The following is a 22,126-nucleotide window of genomic DNA, read 5'->3' as shown; positions in this document are numbered from 1 at the left end:
GCAGTTGGACAGAGTCAGGTGTCCTTGAGCGCTGATGAAGTACCAAGCACTGTTAGGCATTTTCATCTGTTTCATCATTTAGTTTCTAACAGGCCTCTGAAATACAAGTCCTAATACCTTTTTGTAGTTGAGAAAGTTGACACTGAGTGATGTAGACTTGCCTCAGATCACAGAGCGGCCAAGTGGCAGGCCTGCGATTAAAACCGTGGGTATTTCCTTGTGGGCATGTTCAGAAAACTGCTTCAGTCTTAAAAGGACAGCAGTGTTGTCAAGGAATGTCTCCCCAGGGTCACCAGTGACCCAGGGAGGACAATGAAGTAGAAAACAATCCTAATCTGTGAGATCATTTCTTGGGTGACAGCTGGTGGAGCTGCGGTGGTAGGGGACTCACCATTATCCAGAGGATACAGTGGCAGTTTGAGCAGCCTTCAGGAACCTTAGCAGTACCTGAGTCATGAGAGGCCTGAGGCTACTGGTTACAGGCCAGACAGACCCACTGATGTCTGTTGACATGCAGCCCTCGTCGTTTAACAGCACATGCTCTTATTTTTTTGCAGGGCAAGTCCTATGTTAAGGAGAGTTAGTTTTAAAGCTAAGGGTAGCATCCTTGGCAGTTCTGTTCTTTGACCTGATGATGTAAAGCTTTGGTGAGTCCTATGGTTTCTTTGGTATCCCGAGCCCAAAGGCAGAAGTTCCTGAGTATCTGGATCTTCCACGAAACAAGAACCCGCTCTCTGCTAATCCACTCATACACATAAGCCCCATGGGAGAGAGGTGATCTTCAGTGCATGTCAGCTACCAAATACTAAGAAACCGGGACAAAGGTCGTCATGGAAACCATTTTAATGCAGGAAAATGTTTCCACCAACTGCCAGGAGAAGCTGTAGGGCCTGCCCAGCCCACTCCCCCTCCCCCCACCAGCTGCTCACTGAGCCACAGCTGCTGCCCCCATTTTGCGCGGTGTGAGAACAGTTCTTACACTTGTCTCATGGGTCCTGACACTTCCCTGTTGGGGAAGCCAGAGTTTCCCTGCCAAGGAAGTACCTGCCCGCATTGCAGCAAGTGTTCTGCTTCCCGGCTTGTAGAGCACTGGGTGTCTGGTCTCGCACATAATCTTGTTACACTTTAAGCAGTGATCCTGTGCTGCGTAGGTACTGTCTCCGTTTCACTGACGTGGGAATTAGGGCTCAAGAGATGGAGTTCTTGGCCCAGAGCTTGTGGAAAGGGGAGATTCAAACCCAGGAGGGTCTGGCTCCAGAAGCCCTCTGTGCTTATAATAGGAACCCAGTCAAAAGCAAGGACAGTTTGTTCTTTTTGTTGCTAAACGTTCCCATTTATAAAGTTCCCTTTGGAAAGAAAGTAATAAATGTGCAGTTATACAGACTCTCAAAGCAACTCTCCCGCCTCCTTTTGGTCTGGACAGAGAGGGGTTGGTGAGGTGGGTGCAGACCTGTCCAGGAGGTTTGAATGCCAGCAGAACTGGCTGCTGTAGACAAGCAAAGTAACCTCCCCAGATGGCTGGATTTGAACAAGTTCCTGAATTCTGTCACTCCCTTTTCAGCATCGGTGCTTGCCTCAGACCATCTGAGGTTGGATATGAGGGCAGAGAGCCATGGCTTGGATTGGACCAGTGGTTTTGTGGGAAAAGGGGGAAGCACATTGTAAGAACTTGAGAATAATTTGCCTGTGGCATTCTGATTTGAAACTGATAGGAACTCTTCTGGAAGAGGGTTCCATGGGAGCACTGGTGGGCTTAGACCTGGAAGCACGGCATAGGAAGCCTGAGAGGGAATTTCTCCAGCCAGTCTGCCAAAGAGAAATCTCTACTTTTGTGAACATGCCAAAAAGTGGCCACTGCTGCTTATGCCAGGTTGAGAGCCCAGGTGGAGGCATGGACCGTCCCACAGACCCTCAAGAGCAGCCACGGGCATGTGCTGTGTTCATACCCTTTGGTTTGAAAATTGGGAATCCTGATAGTCACAAGTCACATAACATTTCCCCCAGTTTTCCAGTGTGTTTGTCGCAGATCCTAGCATTCCTACCTAGAGCAGGGTGGGATATCACCAATTCAGAGATCAAGGTCAGGTTTACATTCCTGTGGAAAAGTGACATGATCACTTAGTGTGAACCCTTGGGCTTAAGCTCCAGCTAATGCAGTAGGGGAACCTGGGTCCCTGCCTGGCATTAAGCACCCTAACATCTGTTTTCACAAAGGTAGAAGAATGATACAAATCTTCCGTTTGTATACAAGGCCTCAGCAGTCTGCTACCCAGTCATTGTGTATGGTCTGGCTGCCAGCAGACATGCAGTGTGGATTCTCAGAAATCCCTGCAGAAGAGAACCTGCGAGAAAACACCTTGGGTTAGGGGAGTACCCCATGGGCAGTTCCACACTTGGATGGTCTCCATTTCCTCCCACAGAGGAAGAACGCTTGCTAGCAGTACCCCAGATCAGCTGGGCTCTTCAAGGTCCTTGGGGCAGCAAGGTGACAAGGCTTGTTACTAAGGGGAATGTCTAGGGGGACAAACGAAGGAGGCTGCCAGCCTGGGCTCTTGGCTTCTAGGCGGTTTTCACAGCAAATCTCCCTCCTTGCCAGTTACCTCAGCTTGTCTGTTCTTTCCCACCTAACTTCCTGCCAGTCCACAACACCGAGCAGAAGGGGGAAAAGGGAAAGAAGCTGCAGACAACCTTGCAAAACATGTCCGCCCTGCCCAGCTGGAGTCTGTGGCTGCATGTACTGCTGTCTCCACCTGGCAGATTACCTAGATTCTACTTCCAGGCTGTTGGGGATGGCGAGACAGCTTCCTGGTCCCAGACCCCAGCCTTCCTTGAGCCTGTTAGGTGAGGCTAAGCTGCAGAATCCTGACGGGCCTGCCCAAAAGCAAGCAGGTCTGGCCCTGAGAGGTAGAGAGGAGGGGAGGCCACAACAACTTGAGCTTCATGCTGAAGGCCCCTTTTTAAACTTTGGCATAAAAGTCCTTTTCTCCTTAGGTTAGGGTAAGAAAACACTCCCCTGGTGAATGTTTGGAACCATGCTGAAGCCCTCACATTGGCCAACTAGCCAACACTTCAGTCAGCCATCCACCAAAGTCCAGTCTAACAGCTGATTGGACTGGATTCTTCTCTGTAGAACTGGAAAGTCACTGAAGACAGCTAACCTTGAGCTTTTCCTCCCCGTTAGAGAGGCACAGAAAGGAAACCAGAGGGCCCTGTTTTTTATACAATAGAATGTCAGTACTGGCAAGAACCTTGTCCAGATGAAGAAATGGGTCCAAAGAGGGGAGGTGACCTGCCCAGGGTCTCAGGGAACTGGGAGCAGAGCCAGAGGTTCTGGCTTTGTAGCCCTGAGTTAGAAAGCATTTGATCCTCCATGAAAATAAATATTAACAGTACCACTAAGTTATACCAGTCCATGATGGGTAGTCCTCATTCCCAGTGACTTTGCCCAAAAGGCTGTACATTTTCTAACTATAGTTTAAGTTGTTTAAAAAATTGAAAAGTCGGAATGTTCCATTGAGAATGCAGTCCCGTTAGGTGACAGGCTCCACTGCATGGCCTAAAAGTAATCAACGTTTATCGGCTGCATAAAGGATGTTGTAGTGGGATGTTTTATAGAGCAGGTAAACGGAAGGGGTGGCAGCCTCGGGGAACACGTGGTGGTTCAGGGCCGTGTCCATCTCATCCACATACTCCACCTGCAGGGCGATGTTCAGTGCCTGAGACAGGGCTGTGATCTGGATGTGGTCACACTCCATGGCCATGGGCTCCACTTCCTGCAAAGGCCAAAACGAAAAAACAAACCCAGATTAGGAAGGGGGCCTGGCAGAGGACAAATGAGAAGTCCATCCCTGGCTTTCATGGCCCTGGGTCTAAGCATCTATGCTGGGAGATAATCTTCACAACAGCTCATCAGGTGGTACTGCCATGCCTAGTTTTTAGAAGAGGAGACTGAGGAAGAGCAGCCAGAAACCCACTAGCACTGCAAGGCTTGAATCTAGATCTTTTAGATTCCAGACTCTAGTGGTATGTGAGAAGAGAACACTACTTTGAAGTATCGGGATGGAGGTAGACAAGAATCTTTAAGCTTTGGCTTGGTAATGCACAGAACCAAAGAATTTCAGCAGACAAGGACGGTCATGAAGGGATTTCACAGAGGGCTAGGCGAGTGAGTGAGTCTGAATGCTGAAGAGGCCACAGAGAGGCAGAGATGGTGGCGGCTGGCAAGTTTGTCCCACCTAGGGCGGCCGCCACTCCACTCCTGCTGATTGCAGCCATGCAAGAATAAGGCCCTGGGAGCTGGATCCCAAGAGAAATCCAGAGTCAAGAGAGCTGCCCAGGGTTTAAATGTTGGCAGATCCGTTTAGATAAATACTGTCCATCATAAACAAAACACATCTTAAGATACATGTGACACGGGGGCTGCTACTCTCCAATTCTGTAAACAGGGCAGTCCAAGGCCCTCGGTTCTCGGATGGGAAATCTGAGGCCTGGATGGGGGAAGTACTTGCCCAGAGCCACATGTTCAGGCAGTTTAAGTAGGATCTGTTTCTGGCTTGCTAATCTTGTTCTTCCAATTACAAATGCAGATGTGACATGAAGTCCCCTGGCTAGGGATGATGGCATTCAAGTCTCCTGAGGGGAGAGGGGCTTTCACGGCACTTCCCCATGGCCCACACACTGACTGCCCCGTCCTCCCCAGTGTGTACAAGCGCAGGAGCTGGGGGTTACACAGCAGGTCCCAGGGCTGTGGGCTGAGTCCCCAGAGCTTGAGACCCTGAGGACCTACATGAGTACAGAAATCCTTGATGTCCATCTCCTCATCAATGAAGTGTCGGAAGAATTCCGCGCGGTTCTTGATGAAGGCGGAGGTGAGCAGACGCAGAAACTGCACGATTTGGTCCGAGGCGCTCTGGTCGTTGAACACCTTCAGCAGGCTGGACACTGAGCCGTCCTTCTCTACCAGCTCGACCACACTGTAAAACTGGACCCCACCGGGCTGTCAGCTGGCAGGCACAGGCAAGACCTACCCTCCCCCATGGGGCTCTCTGCATCGGACCCTCTCCTCAGTGTGTATTTCCATTTTTAAATCCTCAGATTGAGTTACCCAAGTCAGTCTGGGACCAAAGCTAAGTAGAGGGTTGGAAATGCCCTGCAGTGTGTACCTTAGCCCAGAGTCCTGTCTAGGGGACAGCAGTTGGGTCTCCTCCCGTCACTGTGGTGATTGGGATTCTTATTTATAACCCTCCAGTCCCACCTCCCTCACTAAGGGGATCGGGAGTAGGGTGGAGAGGGAATGGATAAAGGGGCGGGGGGTGTTTCCGGCCTGAGAGCTACTGCCCCAAAGGAGGTACTTCCTCCCTATGGGAGGGCAGGGCCCTGGGTTCCCTGTCCCAACACGCAGGAAGCAGCTGTCCTCCAGCTGGGAGGAGCAGGGACACAAAAGCAGAGCCATGGGCTGTGGGGGGCTCCAGCCCCTGCCCATTCCTTTCTGCTCTGCCAGCATAGAAGCACCTGGACCCTCAGCCATCCTGCCCAGGTTAACTTACAGCATTAAAGAAGTTTCGGAACTTATGCTCCTCAAACCCAGCAGCCAGAAGGTCATTTGGGGTCTGCAGGACACGTTCTTTAAACCTAAAGGGGTTAGACGGATGGCTTATGGGGAAGTGATGATGGAACACTGCTGTGACCATGTCTTCCCCCTCTCAGCCGATGCTCCCGACACCTGAGGAGGGGTGTGTCCCTAACGGGAGAAGGCAGTCCCCGTTAGGGACACACCCCTCCTCAGCTGCCTTCTCCCTTTGAGAGCACTTCCACCCCACAGTCTGGGTAACACACGGAGTTCTGTCCTCCCCAGCATATACAGTACCCATTTCACAGATTAGGAGATTGAGGCCGTCACTACCCACTCCCAGACATGTTGCTTCTAGCTTCCAAAGCTTCCTGAATCTGTCCTTCCTGTCCCCATAGTTCTTGCCATCTCTGTGTTTATCTCTCCCTTGCTCCCTGCTCAGTGACCCCGCGGTGGTAGCCTGAAAACCAGTCACGAAAGGAGTATTTATACCACAGAAAGGGTTACCACCACCAGTCAGGCCTCCGTGCCCCACAGCTGTGAAAGCTCTGTTGGCACTGGCCACCCTTTAAACCTGGTCCAGTGACCCTTGCTCTGTCAGCGCTGGCTCATCCCTCTCTGCTCCCCGGCAGGCCCCTCACGGTGCCGCTCCCTTCCAAGACCAGCCCTGGCACTTGGGGGCATGGTGAGGAGCCCTAGCAGCCCCTGGCCCCAGGACACGTTTAGCAGCAGACATGAGGTACAGAACAAGCGACTGGTCCTTGGAGGGAAGGGAACAGCCCGTGCTAGAGGAACCAAGCAGCAGGAGGCTTGGGGCGGGGGGGGGGGGGGGGGATAGGGGCAGCTGCCACTGGCTGTAGTGCAGTCTATCCCCTGGGAATGGAGGCTGGCCTCCTAATGAGACAGGAAGGGGGTTTTCACAAGGGACTAAAGGCCTAAGGGGGAGGCTCAGTTGTCTTGGGAAGGGGCAGAGAGGAGAGGGGTGGCATGTGTGGTGCGCAAACATCTAAACCAGGAGGGGGAGGTGAATGCTGTCCAGAGTGGGTGGGGGGACCCCCAGTGCTGGCAGTTGGCAGCCCTGCTGTTCAGCTGCCCTTGGGCTTTAGCCCCCCCCCCTTACCCTCCCTGAACCCCAGCTGCATTCCCACATCGATTGCTCACCTATGACTGCTGACCCCTGTACCGAGGACTGATGAGTGCCACACAGGCCCGGCCGAGACCAGGCCAGGACTCCCACCCAGCAAGATGAGTCAGGGAAGGGGGGACGGCACTGGGACGGCACTGGGCGAGGTGCTCTCTGCAGCACCGCCAGCTTCACTGACCTTGGGCAAGGCTTGTAACCTTCCCAAGGCTCTGTGTACTCAACTGTAAAATGGGGTACCACCACCCTGAACACTCCTGCGGAAAGGCTCGCAGACATTCTGGACTCAGCATCATCAACACGGAGCTCCCAATCTTCCCAGTCCCCCTCTGCAACAAGTGGCTTTTCCATCCTGAGAACACTGGCAACACACTTAGCAGTCACCCTGGACTCCTCTCAGCTCGCGCACCCCACCTAACCATGAGCAAGTCCTGCTGACTCCAGGAATCTGGAATCCAGCCCATCCCCTCCGCCTGCCCCTGCTGCCACTATCCTCTCCCTTCTCCGAGCACATCCCCTGCTGTGCCCTCGCAGTCTGTCCTGTGGATAGTGGCCAGCAGGCCAGGCGATGCTCTGTTCAGACCCTTAGAGGATCCATCTCTTTCAGGCTGAAATTCAGGGTCTTTATAGAGGCCCATGAGGCACTCCCCACTTACCCCCACCCCCCGCCTCCATCCTAACAACTTGGCCACCTTCCCCATCTGGTTTTTTCCTACAACACGTCTTGCCATCTGACATCCCATGCGGTCTGTTTTCTCCTGCTAGCATGCCTGCTCCAGAGGCAGGAAGTTTCTCTCTTGTTCTCTGCTGCATCCCCAGGGCCTACAGGGGGGTCTGTGTGTGGTGTACTGCTGGGTGATGACTGCAGGGAGGGAGGGTGCCCTGGGAGGAGTGCAAGGGTGAAGCCCAGCATTCAGGGCTGGGCTTTGCGAGCATCACTTTGCTGAGTCCTCCAAACACGGAGTATGCAGGATTACCCACGTTCCGCAAAGGTGTAAACTGAGGCTTAGAGAGCTGCGGTTACTTGCCCAAAGTCACACAGCAAGTAAGGTAGAGTGAGGTCTGGCCTCAGAGCCCCGGACCTCAGCATGGCACAGCTCTGGGGGACACAGTGGGAGAAAAGCCCTGCACTGGACTGCACTGTCTTGACCTTGCAGAGCTGGGGGGAGATGGAGGAAAGTGACTTGAGATAGGGGACTCCATCAAAAGGGACTCAGTCTGTCCAAGAATGACATTCCAAATAAAGAACGGGTGGCCTAATTTCTATCCCTTTTGAGGGAATCTGTATTTTGACCAGGAGATGATTATCTTAAGCTAGCCATTCTCAATCAGGGTTGACTTTCCTCAACCAAAGAGGTTTCTGATGGAATCTGGAGACATTTTTGATGGTCATGGCTTGGGGCGGAAGGTGCTCTAGGGGCATCTAGTAGGAGGATGCGAGGGACACTACTAACCATCCTATACCACCCAGGACCGACCCACAACAAGAATGATCGAGCCCAAAATACCAGAGTAGTGCTGCTGTTGAGAAAGCGGCCCTCACAAAGCAGCTCTGACACCAGGGTCCACGGATCAAGCCCGAGTTCTCTGACCTACGGCCACTCTGTTCGTGTGTGTGGTGGGGGGAGTGGGGAGGGCTTCATCTGATCCTCTCAGGGCAGTGAGAGCTCCAAGATCAAGAAGTAGGTCTTTTAGCTCCTTGCTGTGTTCTGAGACCGGCAACATCTCCTGGGATTTGGGGAGAAACAGAAGCCTGCCCTAGATGGACCGAATTGGTACCACATTCTAAAGGTCCAAGAAGTATGAGCAAATGCTGACGCAGTAGGGGCCCTGACTTGAACCTCAACACAAAGGTCTAAAGGGTCGCTCTTGGGAGCTGCTGCTGGACAGAGACCTTCCTCAGCATTGGGTCAGGACCCAAGGCCTGACTAGGTAGATACCCAGTTACACACCTTTAAGAACAGGGGCAGCTGAAATTACTCAGAATAGGCAAAGCGTTGTTTTCCTCTTGCAGTGAGTCTTCAGAGGCAACCAATGCAACCCACCTAGGCGAACTTAAGTCACGGTTCCATCCCAGACCACATGGCTGCCCCCACCCCGCCCCCACGGCAGCTCACTCTCCGGGTTTGGCAGGCCTGTGCCTAGGAAACCCCATCAGGGAGACCCAGGGCACCCAAGCCTGCCCAGCAGTCCCTTACACCCACTCACTTGAGGACCTCCCTGCTCTTCCCCAGCAGGGACTCCAGGTAGGAATAGCCCAAGGCCCGGTAGAAGCAGTTCCCATCCCCCTTGGTCTTGCGGATCGCGGTGAACCTTTTGCTGAGTTCCTGTGGGGCAGAGAAGGAAATGTGGACGTCTGCACCACCATCACCCGTCGTGTCGTGTCCTGTGGGGGGGCCAGGGCCCCTACCTCCCCCAGGTAGCACCGGCTGCCTCCTCTGAGAGCCTTCACAGTCTCCCAGCTACCCTCCATCGCACGTAAAACCACGCTGAGCCGGTCCTTGTGGCAAGCACCGAGGGATGAACGGGTCACGGCCCAGCCTCCGGCAGCCTACGGTCTGGGGAAGATGGACCATTACACAACTAGGACAGGACAGGGGAAACACGGGGGTGCCTCGGAGCAGTGGTATCAGAAGTCTAGGAAGGCTTCCTGGAGGAGTAGCACTGAGAGGAGCGGAAGTGGTATGCATGGCACAGGGGAGGCACAGCTAAGCAAAGCCCTTGGGGTGGGGGGTGTAGCTGAGCAGTGAGCCAGGAGTCTGGAGAGTTTGTAGAAGAGGCCTCCTCAGACATAACGAAGCAGTCTGGCCAGACCTTCAGACATGTCTCAAAAGGCGTGGCTCTCCCCAGGCCACCCACCTCCAGCTCTGCTCTGAGCTGCCAATTTCCCTCTGAAATGTCTGGAGTCTCCTTGGGTGCCTCCTGGAGCTATGGGCAAGGTTTTGATAGCAAAGCATGGTCTTCAAGGTGTCGGGGAGTCCCTCCTCCCACCACAGCAGTGAGAAGGCTTGGGGTTGATGGGGCCCCCTCTCAGCCCTGCAGGGAAGGTCATGCTCCGTGAGAACCGCATCTCATCTCCCGAGAGGGCTTCAGGGTACACAAGGCCCTGCGGCTGCAGGAGACAGTCTTCCCAGTGAGCAGAGAGAAGTAAAGGCATGCTGCCCCCGAGGTGGACAGAGCCTAGGCTGCTGCTCCTGCTCTGGTTTTGTGAGCTGTGCCCCTGCACGCTTCTGGCAAACCCCTTCTGCAAAGGCCAACGGAGTGGCCCTTTGCTGCTGAGATGCCCTAGCACTGTGGTTATGGGCGCACCTTACGAGATCTGGCTTCCTTGTCCACATCCCACCTTCTTCACGGATGAGCTGGAGGACTGTGGGCCTGCCATTTAATATCTGTGCCTCCCTTCCCTCAGCTGTAAAATGTGGATAATACAAGTACTGGCTTTGCAACATAATGTCTCAGTAAATAAAGCACTTAGGATAGTGCCTAGCTTTTAAAAAAAATTTAAAAATTGCTATATATATTGCAACTAAAAGATTTCTCACTGAGGCAAATGCCCAACATCAAAATATTCTGGGAGCCCTTGAATTTGCCCGGGAGCCTGGCCCCAAGGCTAGGACATTCTGCTTTCAAAGTGGCACCTCGGACTCCAATCCCAGCTCCAGCACATTAGCTCTAAGATCCTCTCCCCTGCAAACCTCTCTCACCTGGATTTTCCTCTGGTAAATCCTGTTTTCAGGATGATCCCGAAGAATTGATAGAATGTCACATTTTTCTGATATTAGGTTGAAAGATGTTTCACTCTGAAAAAGAAGCAAAGCTGTGACAATTTTAAAGCCACGGATAGGCTTCCACCACGTAATTCCATAACATAGGGAATGGGACCTTGCCACAAAAGGCACGTTACCAGTTATCTTGGATGTCAGTTCCCTGGACAGGGAGTCACGGTCGGCTCCATCGTGTACGGGATCATCCAAATGGATTCATTTTCGAGTATAATCCCTTAACCTAGTGAGCCTTCATGCTGGAGTATGAGCTCTCTCCTTGTCACCTGTCCTTCCTGTCTCACTCATTCATTCTTTCATTTGCCACCAATTCCTGAACATCCAGCCTGCACTAAGCACTGTGGGATAAGCTGGAAGTAAGAGGTTAGAACATCCGGCGGGTGTTCTACCTGCGGCACCACCTACCGGCGCAAGTCCGTACTGCAGCCCAGTTGGAGTCTGGTCAGTTCCAAACCAGAGATCAGCTTCCTGGCCCAGAGGCAGGGCTCTGGAGGGCTGAGAAGAAATCTGCAGGGAGCAGGTAATGGCAGGAGGAGCCGCCCTCGGAGCCAGGGAAAGTGCAGGAGGCATCTCTGTTCTAACAGTCAATTCCCTGCAGCCTCCTCGCAGCCTCAAGCTGTTTCTGCCCAGACTGCCCAGAGAAGTGGCAGATGCACCCCTGCCTCCACTCCCTCCCTAGACGTGCTCTGATTCCAGCATGAAAATAATGTACGAGGAATCGGTATTAAAGCCAATGACCCAGGTCATTTACTTTAAGAGAAGTGGCCCCGGTGCCCAGTGTTCAAGGGGACAGTTACACAATACCGTACGAGTGACCAGAGTTGGCCAACCAGATCATGGCAAGTATTCTGGGGAGCTGAGGGAAGGCTTTCGGTTTTGGATAAAAGGAACAGAGACAAAGCATGTCCTATTCCTTCCTCCTCCTCCCTGCCTTCAATGTCTTCAATGCAGATGCAGTGTCTATATTACAGCGGCCATCCTGTGACCATGACGCTGAAAGCTAGTATGTGGGAAATGGTTGGATGATCTGCTCCTATCCTAAGTCCAAGATGTAGAGAATAACAGATGCCATGATTGTACATCTATGATGTGCCAAGCTCTGGGACAGAGACATACATATCCCCATTATCTCATTTATTCTCCACTAGCAATTATACCCACTCTACTGACAAGGTCAGGTTCCTTGGGCCAGGAAGTGATTTAATCCAATTCTGGCTCTGAAACCCATGGGAATTCTATAAGCCAAACAGCTAGGCAAACAGAGCTCAGAGTCTAGCTCTTGAGGGAACAAAGCTGCTAGACCTTACAGGAACACTGTGTGCAGGGCAGACTAGGGCCTCTGCATCATCAGGCCAGGTCCTAACCTCCCGCCCCTGGGGTCCCAGCCAGGCAGACAGCCTAGCTCTCTACCCAGCTCAGTGCCCACAGCAGTGTCCCCAGTCTGAAGACACTTGTCACAGAAGGAACAAAAGATTTATAGGTGATGTCTGGACATGTTAAAAGATGGGACATCTGGAGGAAAAGTTGTTCTCTTTTCAGTTTCCTTCAATTTTTATAATAATCATGCCAAGGAGAAAGGCAGCTTCCAACATACCTTTAAATCCTTTCCACTCTGCTAGTGTCTTTTGGCCAGTGAGCAGGGAGCCTAAAAGTGTTCCATTTTCTTTAAGCTCTACACCCAACATGAGACTTGAACTCACAACCCAGAGATCAAGAGTCACAGCTTTACTGAGCCATCCAGGAGTCCCAAAGGGTTCCATTTTCATTTGCAGTACTTTTTAAATGTAAAACAAGTCAGATTTGGGGGACACCCAGCTGGCTTAGTCAGTAGAGCTGAGACTCTTGATCTCTGGGTCAGGAGTTCAAGCCCCTCCATTGGGCACAGAGCTTACTTCAAAACAAAACAAAAATGCCTGTTTTATTGACTTGGTTGGCATTTTTATGAGATGTGAACATGTTTTGATCTATTCTAAATCATGGAAGAGTTCCATTATTGGCATAACAACTGTTGCTGTGCGGTTCGTTTTGCACTCCTACTACTCTGTGCTAAAAAAGGACCCTGTAAGTTTCAGAATTTAAAAAAATCCACTTCTGGGGCGCCTGGGTGGCTCAGTGGGTTAAAGCCTCTGCCTTCGGCTCAGGTCATGATCCCAGGGTCCTGGGATCGAGCCCCGCATCTGGTTCTTTGCTCGGCAGGGAGCCTGCTTCCTCCCCTCTCTCTCTGCCTACTTGTGGTCTCTGTCTGTCAAATAAAATAAATAAAATCTTAAAAAAAAAAAATCCACTTCTGCTGCTTTGAGAGAAAATAAGGTGACCCTCAGGTAGGTTACAACACAGCCGGCGTGCCGGCCCTACAGCACCCTCTCCCTCACACTCTCGCTTCATTCCAGACTCCCATTACCCACCTCACTAACAAAAGGCTTGTTTCTATAGACCGCGGACTTAAAACGTTGGCTCGGGTCTTTCTAAATGTGGATTAAAAGCAGTACCACCGGTATTTAGTGCTGCTTCTGCCTGGCCTGCTCCAAGCAAAACCCCAGCAGACAACAGGTGGGGGAAAGTGTAGTTGGCCGTATTCAGTCGTTTCTGAGAGGACAGTGACGGAGGCGTGGAAAGGAGTAACAATGTAAAGAGAAATAATGAAGATGGTGGCAAAGCGCCATCAACACAATGAGAATATAGCACTGGATCAGGGAAAGGGACACGCACCCTGGACCAGGAAAGCTGATCCAGGTTTTCCCACTGGCCATAATATAAACTTGGCCTGTGGGGCAAATTTCCTTAGGCTATTGAGTTTAAAAGAAAAATATTAAATAGCAGTTTGGGGCACCTCTTGGCCGCTGAGGACGGAGCCCATCACACTCGGGGTTTGACTGTCAACACTGGCTTCCCCTTCGTCCCTGTTCCCATGTCCCCCTCATAGGTAGTTTCTGTGGCACGTTTCAATAAGTACCTTTTTTTTTTTTTTAAGGAAATCCCCCCCCTTTTTTTTTAAGATTTTATTTATTTATTTGACAGAGAGGACAAGTAGGCAGAGAGGCAGGCAGAGAGAGAGGAAGGGAAGCAGGCTCCCTGCTGAGCAGAGAGCCTGATGCGGGGCTCGATCCCAGAACCCTAGGATCATGACCGGAGCCAAAGGCAGAGGCTTTAATCCACTGAGCCACCCAGGCACCCCTCAATAAGTACCTTTTTATTGAGGTACTTCACTCCCTCAATATTATTGATATAATTGAGGGAAAGTATCAAATACTGAGGTATTGAGGGAATATTTGAATTTACCTCAATATCAAATATTAGTGATATTGACACTGAGTATACTCAGTATACTGTATACAGTATACTAATTTCCCTCAAAATTATTGATTCCTTCAATACTGAGGCAATCAACTGAGGGAAAGTATATATAAAATATTCCCCCATAACCACTTATTAGTGTGCAGTTCTGTGGCATTCTGTACGCCCATGGTTGTGCAACTGTCACCACCGTCCATCCCCGGAACTTTTTCATCCTCCCCACCTGACACTCCACCCATTAAACATGAACTCCCCATCCCCGCTGCCGCCATCTGACCGTCTCTGAATCTGCCTAGCCCAGGGACCTCATGTAAGTGGAATCCATTGGTCTTAAAACTACAGAGTTGTTTTATGTATGCACATGTCTTATATGTGCACACAGATTATTCTACAGATACTGTGGCCTTTTTATTTTGCTTCACCCAATTTTTTTTATTAACATATAATGTAGGGGCGCCTGGGTGGCTCAGTGGGTTAATGCCTCTGCCTTCGGCTCAGGTCATGATCCCAGGGTCCTGGGATCGAGCCCCGCATCGGGCTCTCTGCTCAGCCAGGAGCTTGCTGCCTCCTCTCTCTGCCTGCCTCTCTGCTTACTTGTGATCTCTGTCAAATAAATAAATAAAATCTTTAAAAAAAAAAAAACCAAAAAAAACCATATAATGTATTATTTGCTTCAAGGATACAGGTCTGTGAATCGTCTTACACAATTCACAGCACTCAACCATAGCACATGCCCCCCCCCAATGTCTATCACCCAGCCACCCCATCCCTCCCAGACCCCTTCCTCTCCAGGAACCCTCAGTTTGTTTCCTGAAATTAAGAGTCTCTATGGTTTGTCTCCCTCCCTGGTCCCATCTTAATTCATTTTTTTCCTGCCCTTTCCCCCAGGACCCCCGTCCCTCCCTGTCCGCCTCTCAAATTCCTCATATCAGGGAGATCATATGATAATTGTCTTTCTCGGACTGACTTAGTTCGCTTAGCATAAGACCCTCCATAAGACCTCGAATAGCCAGAAGAATGTTGAAAAAGAAAACCAAAGTTGGCAGCCTCACAATTCCAGACTTCAAGCTCCATTACAAAGCTGTCATCATCAAGACAGCATGGCACTGGCACAAAAACAGACACACAGATCAGTGGAACAGAATAGAGAGCCCGGAAATGGACCCTCAACTCTATGGTCAACTAATCTTCGACAAAGCAGGAAAGAATTTCCAATGGAAAAAAGTGTTTTCAACAAATGGTGTTGGGAAAATTGGACAGGTCCATCCAGAAGAATGAAACTGGACCATTTCCTTACACCACACACAAAAACACAATACTATTTTAAGATCTGCCCCTCCTGCAAACGGTTCAGGAGTCGGTTTCCTCCACCACAGGTGATGGAGCCTTGGGTTCGCTCTAGCGACCCCCTGTGGCCGTAGGTGGATTTATCGGGGCAGCGTGGAGCATGGGGTTTTCCAGAATGGCCCAAGTCTGAGGTCCCTGCCCACGACCCCTGCCCCCCCGACCCGCCACCACCACCTCCTCAGCAGCACTGCCCTCATCACAGCTCTGGGGAAAAACAAGAGTCTCAAATGCCACGGAGAACTTGGGCATAGCCTCAAAGTACTGGCCCATATATCTGGCACAATGCTCTCTGGGTTTGATATTGGCTGACTCTTAATTGGTATTATTTTATTATATTCTAATCGTGGCTGAAAATTTCCAGGATGTTATGTTGAAAGGACAGGCCTGGCAATGTCCTGTCAGACCTAATCAGGACACCTGAAAGGATCTTAGCCTTTAATTGCTGGTGTGCAAATACATGCTAATTAAGTCAGGCAGAGGGCAAGTCTGGAAACCGCACTTAGCAGGTTAAGTCGAGGCCTGCATTTCAGAGTGAGAAAAGGACATCTCTGCCATCACTGGCTCTTCCCTGGCAATCCTGGGACCCAGCCCCATGCACTCGCCAGTGGGCTCGGCATTCAGACCAGGTTTGAGTCCTCACTGGGAGCCTGGCCTCGGTCTCCCTGGCCTGGTTTCCTCCTGCAGCCTTAAAACCCCGGGTGGAAATCCAAGCACATACTGTGGCAAAGTGGATCCCAGCCCGAGCCCACACCCCCTCCAAGCACGGGGAGAGTCAGGTTCCCCATTTTCCTCTGGTTTTCTCTCCAAAGCCCCTGCAGTACGAAAACCTTGCCATGTAACCCCAAGCACTGCTCCAGCAGCCTCAGACCAGCAAAAAGCCAGGCTCCTCCAGCCCTACATCTGTAGCCCAATCTGCGCATCCAACCACTTTGGTTCAAAACCCTGAAAGCTTCTGGTGAAGAGGCCTCCAAGTGGGGACAGGGAGCGGCCCCCGCCAGGGTGATGGGGGAGTTCTGGTCCCACAGCTCTGCCTCCCTGCCCGAGGGAGCCCCATGTGCCCAGCTGTTCAAGGATCTCCAGGTATCCTTGGGAGATGATGGGATGGGCTGACGGGCTGCGGGACAGGGAGGGGCAGAGCCAGAAGGAGTGGGCTCCGGTAGCTCAGTCCAGCTGGCCCTGAAGGCCTGTCTCAGGAGATGACATGTGACCCCAAGCAAGACCCTCCCATGAGTTCTCAGTAGGCTCCTCTTGGAATAGGTACAGCTCAAGGTCTGAATTCAGTCTCCCTGGGCTTTCATGAGAAGCAAAACAGTAAGACAATAAAGCTCCAAAAGATCAGGGTCCTTGGTCTCTTTTGTTCAAGGTTGTACCCCAAGTCCTTGGAACATTCCAGCAGCTGGTGCCCAGCAGGTACTCAGTGATCACTTGCTGAATGAAATGAAACCACCGTAGCTGGGCATTCACTGTGGCATGTGCTGTGGATTATCTCCTTTAAGCCTTGAAATATGTTTTACAAATGGACATGGAGGCACAGAGAGGTCAAACCATCTGCTTGAGGTCACAGAGTGAGGCAGTCTTTGGTAGGGACTCAGACCCTGCTCACCCAGCCCATCAAAAGTATTCAACAAGGGGCACCTGGGGGGCTCAGCTGATAAAGCATGTGACTCCTGATCTCCGCTCAGGTCTTGATCTCAGGGTCGAAAGTCCAAGCCCTGCACCGGGCTCCATGCTGGGCTTGGGGTGTACTTAAAAAAAAAAAAAAAAAAAAAAAAAAGTATTCGACAGACCTGGGTACCTTCCTGCACCTTCTTATCCTCCAGGAACAGAACCCACTTGACCCTCATGTGTGCCCACTTGTCATTTCCTGCCACCTCCTCAATGGTCAGGACTTCTGCCTACAGAGCCCCTCTCAACATACCCTTTACTGCATCTGTGCACAGCCCCGAGCCCAGGCTCCGGGGTGCTGGTGGGCCCCAGTGGGCAATGCCAGCCCTCGGCCAGCCTGACTTTCCTCCGAGGCTGCTCCAGGGGCATGGCTGACCGCAGGCTGAGTCAGCCTCATTAACCAGGCCCAGTACCGCAGAAGCCACGACTCACCGCGTGGCCTGACCTCAAGCTACTGGCTCTTTCCCAGTAGAGGCCAGAGCTTCCAGGGGTCACCGGGACAGGGCTCAGAACCTGGCCAACCGCCCCTTTCCTCTCAGAAGCTCTTTGTCACTTCCCAAGTCTCCCCGGGGCCACAGCCCTGGTCTTGCTTGCCCGGGACTGGGGTCTCCGCGGAGGGCTGCCGCTGGAGCTACAAGGAAACTCCCTTTGAATGGTCCGCATTAGGACAGGATGGAGGATACACGAAGGTATAGAATAATCCATTTTTTACTGATGAGTGATCACAATGTTTGCAGGCAAAAGATCTAGGGAAGACCTAGTGTCCAGAACTGGCTTCCTGTTGTTGCTATGGCAAGAGAGCAAATTCTGTGACTTAATAACCACACGGATTTGTTAGCCTGCATTTCTGGGGGCTCCGGGGGAAAACCCATTTCCTTACCTTTTTCACTTTCTAGAAGCTACCTGCGTTCCTTGGTTCATGATCCCCCTCCTTCCACCGCTCCCCACGTGAATCCTCGCGTGAACCCTCCTGCCTCTGCCCCCAGCCCTTTTATAAGGACCTTTGTGATGACATCCCAGGCCCCACCTGGGTGATCCCGGGCCCTCTCGCAGCTCAGTACCCGTAGTTTCACCACACCTGTGAGGCCCTTGTTGCCACGTGAGAGACCTTATTCACAGGTTCTGGGGATCAGATGTGGAAATCCTTGGGGGGCTGTTCCTCAGCCTGCCCCCTCACATGCCCCTTCTGTGCTGTCCAGCTAAGGAAACAGGGAAGACCCTGCGTCTGGGTGCCCACCCCTCTTGGGTCACAATTATTCGCTAGCCGTGCAGAGACCCTGAACTCAGACCCCAGCCACTTTCTCATTTGACGCCTGGACTCACACATCTCCTAAAGGAGCCTCGGATTTTCGTCTCTGGCCCTGACCTCCCCCTGACTCTCTGGCTTAAAACAGCCAGGAGCCACCAGGATGTCTGACCAGCATCCCTGGGCTACTGTGCCGCAACTTCTCTCTCGTTCCACACCTGCCTCCCCTCCAGGGGTCTCAGGTCCCCTCTCCATCCAGCCAGAGCTTATGCGAACCCCGGCACCCCTCTTGCTCTCTTTTCCCCATTGGCTTTGTTCCTGGGTCAGGCCAGAGTTGCCAGCATCTGCCTTCAGGAAGGCTGCAATAGCACTGGCTTCTGCTCCTGCCCCCCTTCCCCACCATCCTCTAGGCTGCTGCACATGCAAGCCAGAGGAGGGCACAACTGTCCTCAATTTCCTCCTGGGGCTCCCTCATGTAGGAAAGGACTCAGCCTTTTGATGACAACCTCCCAAGTCCTACAACGCCAGCCATGCTTCCCTCATGCTCCCAGGGATCCAGCCTTACACCCTCTTTGTGTTCCTCCAACAAGACATGCCCGTTTCTACCTCAGGGCCTTCGCACATGCTATTCCTGCTGCCCAGATGCTCCTCTTCTTAAGACTCAGGTGGCATCACCTCCTCAGAGAGGTCCTCCCTGAGCGCCCTGTGTTATGTCACCCCTCCCCCACCACCTTGACTTGCTTTATTTCTTCAATGCACCGGCTATCACATAGGTTCGCTCGTTTCCTTGCAGTCTGTCTGTCCCTCCACTTGAATGTCAACAACAAGAGGGCAGGGATTTTGTATGCCTGTCAAGAACAGATCCCCAGTACTTGGCACACGGTCATGCTCTAGAAATGCGGACTGAGTGGACGGGCGAACAAATGCCTGAGCCTCCAGCGCTGTGTTTGCCACACTGCCAGAGAGATGACCCAAGTCAGCCACCTCGTACGTGTCCGAAGTATGTTACAGTTCTTGCCCCCTCCCCATCGGCAGCATCCTGAAGGGGTGACCATCTCCCTGTGCAGCTGCGGGAGGGAGGAGGCCAAGAAGAACCAGACACCTGTGCCCACCGACTTCCAGGACTCTGTTGTCAGAGGAGCAGCTGCAGCTAGTTACCTGGGCCAAGCAGCCCACGTGGGTCACCTCGCTGTCCTCACAGCGCCCACTATACAGACACACAAAATAGTGCTGGGTGAGGGGGAGCTGGGCAGGGGGGAAGACCAACCAAAGCCTCTTGGCTTTCCAAGGGCTGGAGGAGGCATCTGAACTCAGAGCTGTGCGACACCAAGCCACCATAAGGGCCCCCAGCCCTCACACTCTACACTGAAGCAGGGGGCTCAGGATTAAGGGATTTTAGGCCATCCTCACACCTAATCCCCTGCAGACTGCCTGACCCCTCCCCCCATGCCCTTGAAGGTGGATTGAAGGAGCACTGGACTGGGAGTCCAGAGGCTTGGGTTCAAGTCCCAGACCCACCACAATCAGTCCCAGTCCCTTCCTTACCCGGGCCTCAGTTTCCCCACCTACCCAAGTTCCAAGTTTGACCTGGCTCAGGTTGTCTGTGGGGCCATTTCTGCTCCAAGAAGACTCTGAATCAGGGGTTCTTCTAGTCTTCACTTTGCCTAGACCCCTAATTCATGTGCCTCACAACTTGAGGCGGCCTCTCAATGGGCGTCCTAATGCACACACCCTCTGTTGGTGTGCGGGATGGAGAGCATGTCCCCCGACCGCAGCTCCTGCACCTCCTAAGTCACTTGTGGGGCTGGGGAAGAGGGGAGGTGTCCGATGGCCAAAGCCCTGAGTGGGTGGCTTCCCGAGCTGCCTACTACAGGGCTACTTAACAAAGAGGACGATCCTTAGTCTTGAAGCCTCCCAGTTCCCGTTCCCGTCGAGGGCGCCTACCTTGCACCGTCGGGCGGCACCCTCGGACACACCGGGGACGAGAGCTCCAGGGACGGGGGTCCCAGAGGCCAGGCTGGGTCCCCTTCGCTGGGCGTCCACGGGGGACGGCGGGGCCTTACAGGGCCTTCCCAGGAAGTACGGGGCCCCCCAACATCCGTCCCGATTCACCCCTCTGAGGGGTCCGAACGCCGCGGGAGCCGCGCTGGGGGCTGAGCCTGACGCTGTCCCCTGTCCCGCGAGCGCACATGCGCCCCAGCGGCGAGCCCGCCCACCGCGCCCCCCTTCCAGCTCCTCCTCCACCGCTTCCCCCCACGACACTGACCATAGTGACCGGAGCCGTCGGGCCAGGTCCCGCCCCAGCAAGGAGCGATCCGGTGCGGGAGGGCGCCACGGAAGCCACGGGCTGGCTCCGCCGTTGGGTCGGGCGGCGGGGGCCTCGAGGGCGTGGGGGCGAGCGGAGAATACACCCGACCACTCCGCAAACCACAGGGTAGACCTCCACTGTGTCCCAGCAAGACACACGCCCCGCGATTGACGTCTGAAGTGGGCAATCAGAAGCCGGGACACAGGACGTCACAGAAAGTGGGTGGGACTTCACGCGCCTTCAGCCTATGCTTTAGGGTTCATTTGACAGGGTGCCGCCCCCTTTTAAAGACACAGAAAGCTTTTAACTGGCAAAGGAGTTAGCCCAACCCAGAAAGACAGGTCTTCATTTGTAAAGGCTGATGGGCTTTTGACCAAAACTGCAAATTGAGGTCTTCTGAAAGATCAGTTGGCTCTCATTAATCCCTAAACAAGGCCACGTTTAAATAGTTTGTTCAAGATCAGAGGACAGGTGCTTAGGGAACACGTGCCCAATAACATTAAGTAAACTGCCTGCCCTTGTGTAGCTTCTAAATAATGTTTTACCCACTTCCAACTCATGAATCAGTAGGTTACCAGGCATCCAATTAATGGTTGTTGAATGAATGAATTTCCAGGATCGTTGATGCTGTGCCTCTGAAATTGTATGACTATCTATGTATGGCACAGACGTGAGTCAGGTTTGGTGACTCAGCCTGCATACAAGCTCATTAATACTGAACATCAAACACGGGAATATGTCTTATTCAAACATTCATTCACCAGCCCCAACCCCTGGAGGAGATGCTGTGGTTGGGGGAGGGAGGGTTTTTGGGGAAGGGGGTGCCTTTGCCCCCTTCCAATCCAATGCCCATTGCATGTGCCCATTTTACAGGTGTTAATACTTCCAGGTGCGTGTATTAAGCAATTGCCCATTCCCACACTCGCTGTCCCGCCCCAGGCATCAGGCTTAACTCTTGGACAAACATCTGTCTTCCGAGTGCATATCATTTACTGTGATGGGGAATTTGGGGGTTAATCGTGGCTCAAGGAGAAAGAACAACAAAGACTAATTTTTATTGAGTACTCACTGTGTACTGAACACTGTCCTCAACTCTCAACCTGTATTATCCTGCTTAATGTTCTCACAACTAATTTATGGGGATAGGTCCTATTATTACCATCCCCATTATCCCTGTTTTACAGATGAGGAAACTGAGGCACAGGAATATTAAGGTACTTGCCCAAATTCGCCTAGCATGCTGTGGGATTCAATCCCAGGCAGCCTGACTCTGGCAGAGTCTAGAGCTGGTCCGGAGCCCAGTGTTCCCTGTGAACCCCAGCTCAGTGCGCTCTCTCTCTCTCTCTCTCTTTTTAAGATTTTAATTATTTATTTGAGAGAGAGAGAGAGTGACAGAGAACGCAGGAACACAGGTGGGGAGGAGAGGGAGAAGCAGACTGCCACTCACTGCTGTGGGACCTCAGATGACTTCCAGACCCTCTCTGGGCCTCTGCTCACTTACGGAGAGAGTTGGACAATCTGAGCAATTTCAAAAAATAAAAAGAGAGAGAGAGAGAGAGAGAGAGAGACACTTTAAAAATATTTTTAGTAAATGAGCCTTTTAAACAAAAAAATCTTACCCAGAATTTCAGTGTATGTGTAATGCACTCTTTTCCTTAGCTGCCGCTGGAAAGAGCGGGAAAACTGTCATCTCTTTGGTCCTAACAATCAGTCTTCTTCCTGAGCTTTCTGAGGGCTGCTTGGAAGACAAAAACAGTCCAGTTGGTTTTCAGGC

General features: G+C 52.3%; 1 protein-coding gene across 2 annotated transcripts; it reads right to left on the bottom strand.

The window, feature by feature from the left end:
* Positions 1–827: 827 nt before the first annotated feature.
* Positions 828–20,530, bottom strand: OTUB2 (OTU deubiquitinase, ubiquitin aldehyde binding 2). 2 transcript variants are annotated; one of them, XM_032345136.1, is made up of 6 exons: positions 20,311–20,530; positions 10,415–10,510; positions 8,919–9,037; positions 5,547–5,631; positions 4,787–4,981; positions 828–3,773 (listed from the first exon to the last, which is right to left on the bottom strand). In XM_032345136.1, the coding sequence occupies exons 1-6, from the start codon at positions 20,311–20,313 to the stop codon at positions 3,567–3,569; spliced, it is 705 nt and encodes a 234-aa protein (XP_032201027.1). In that variant the 5' UTR covers positions 20,314–20,530; the 3' UTR covers positions 828–3,566. The 2 variants fall into 2 exon arrangements, with proteins under 2 accessions (XP_032201027.1, XP_032201026.1); XM_032345135.1 differs by lacking the exon at positions 20,311–20,530 and adding an exon at positions 10,898–11,077.
* Positions 20,531–22,126: the final 1,596 nt, after the last annotated feature.

This window comes from Mustela erminea, chromosome 5 (assembly GCF_009829155.1).
Source record: "Mustela erminea isolate mMusErm1 chromosome 5, mMusErm1.Pri, whole genome shotgun sequence".
Classification (NCBI taxonomy): Eukaryota; Metazoa; Chordata; class Mammalia; order Carnivora; family Mustelidae; genus Mustela; species Mustela erminea.
Note: the sequence above shows the minus strand (reverse complement) of the source record. Positions and strands in the feature narration are given on the sequence as shown.

Coding starts and splice junctions, on each gene's coding strand:
- OTUB2 (XM_032345135.1), bottom strand. CDS start 11,062: ATGCCTCCTGCACTTTCCCTGGCTCCGAGGGCGGCTCCTCCTGCCATT. Junction 10,511..10,897: donor TGCAGTACGGACTTGCGCCG/GTAGGTGGTGCC, acceptor CTTCTTTTTCAG/AGTGAAACATCTTTCAACCT. Junction 9,038..10,414: donor TTTACCAGAGGAAAATCCAG/GTGAGAGAGGTT, acceptor TCTGCCCCACAG/GAACTCAGCAAAAGGTTCAC.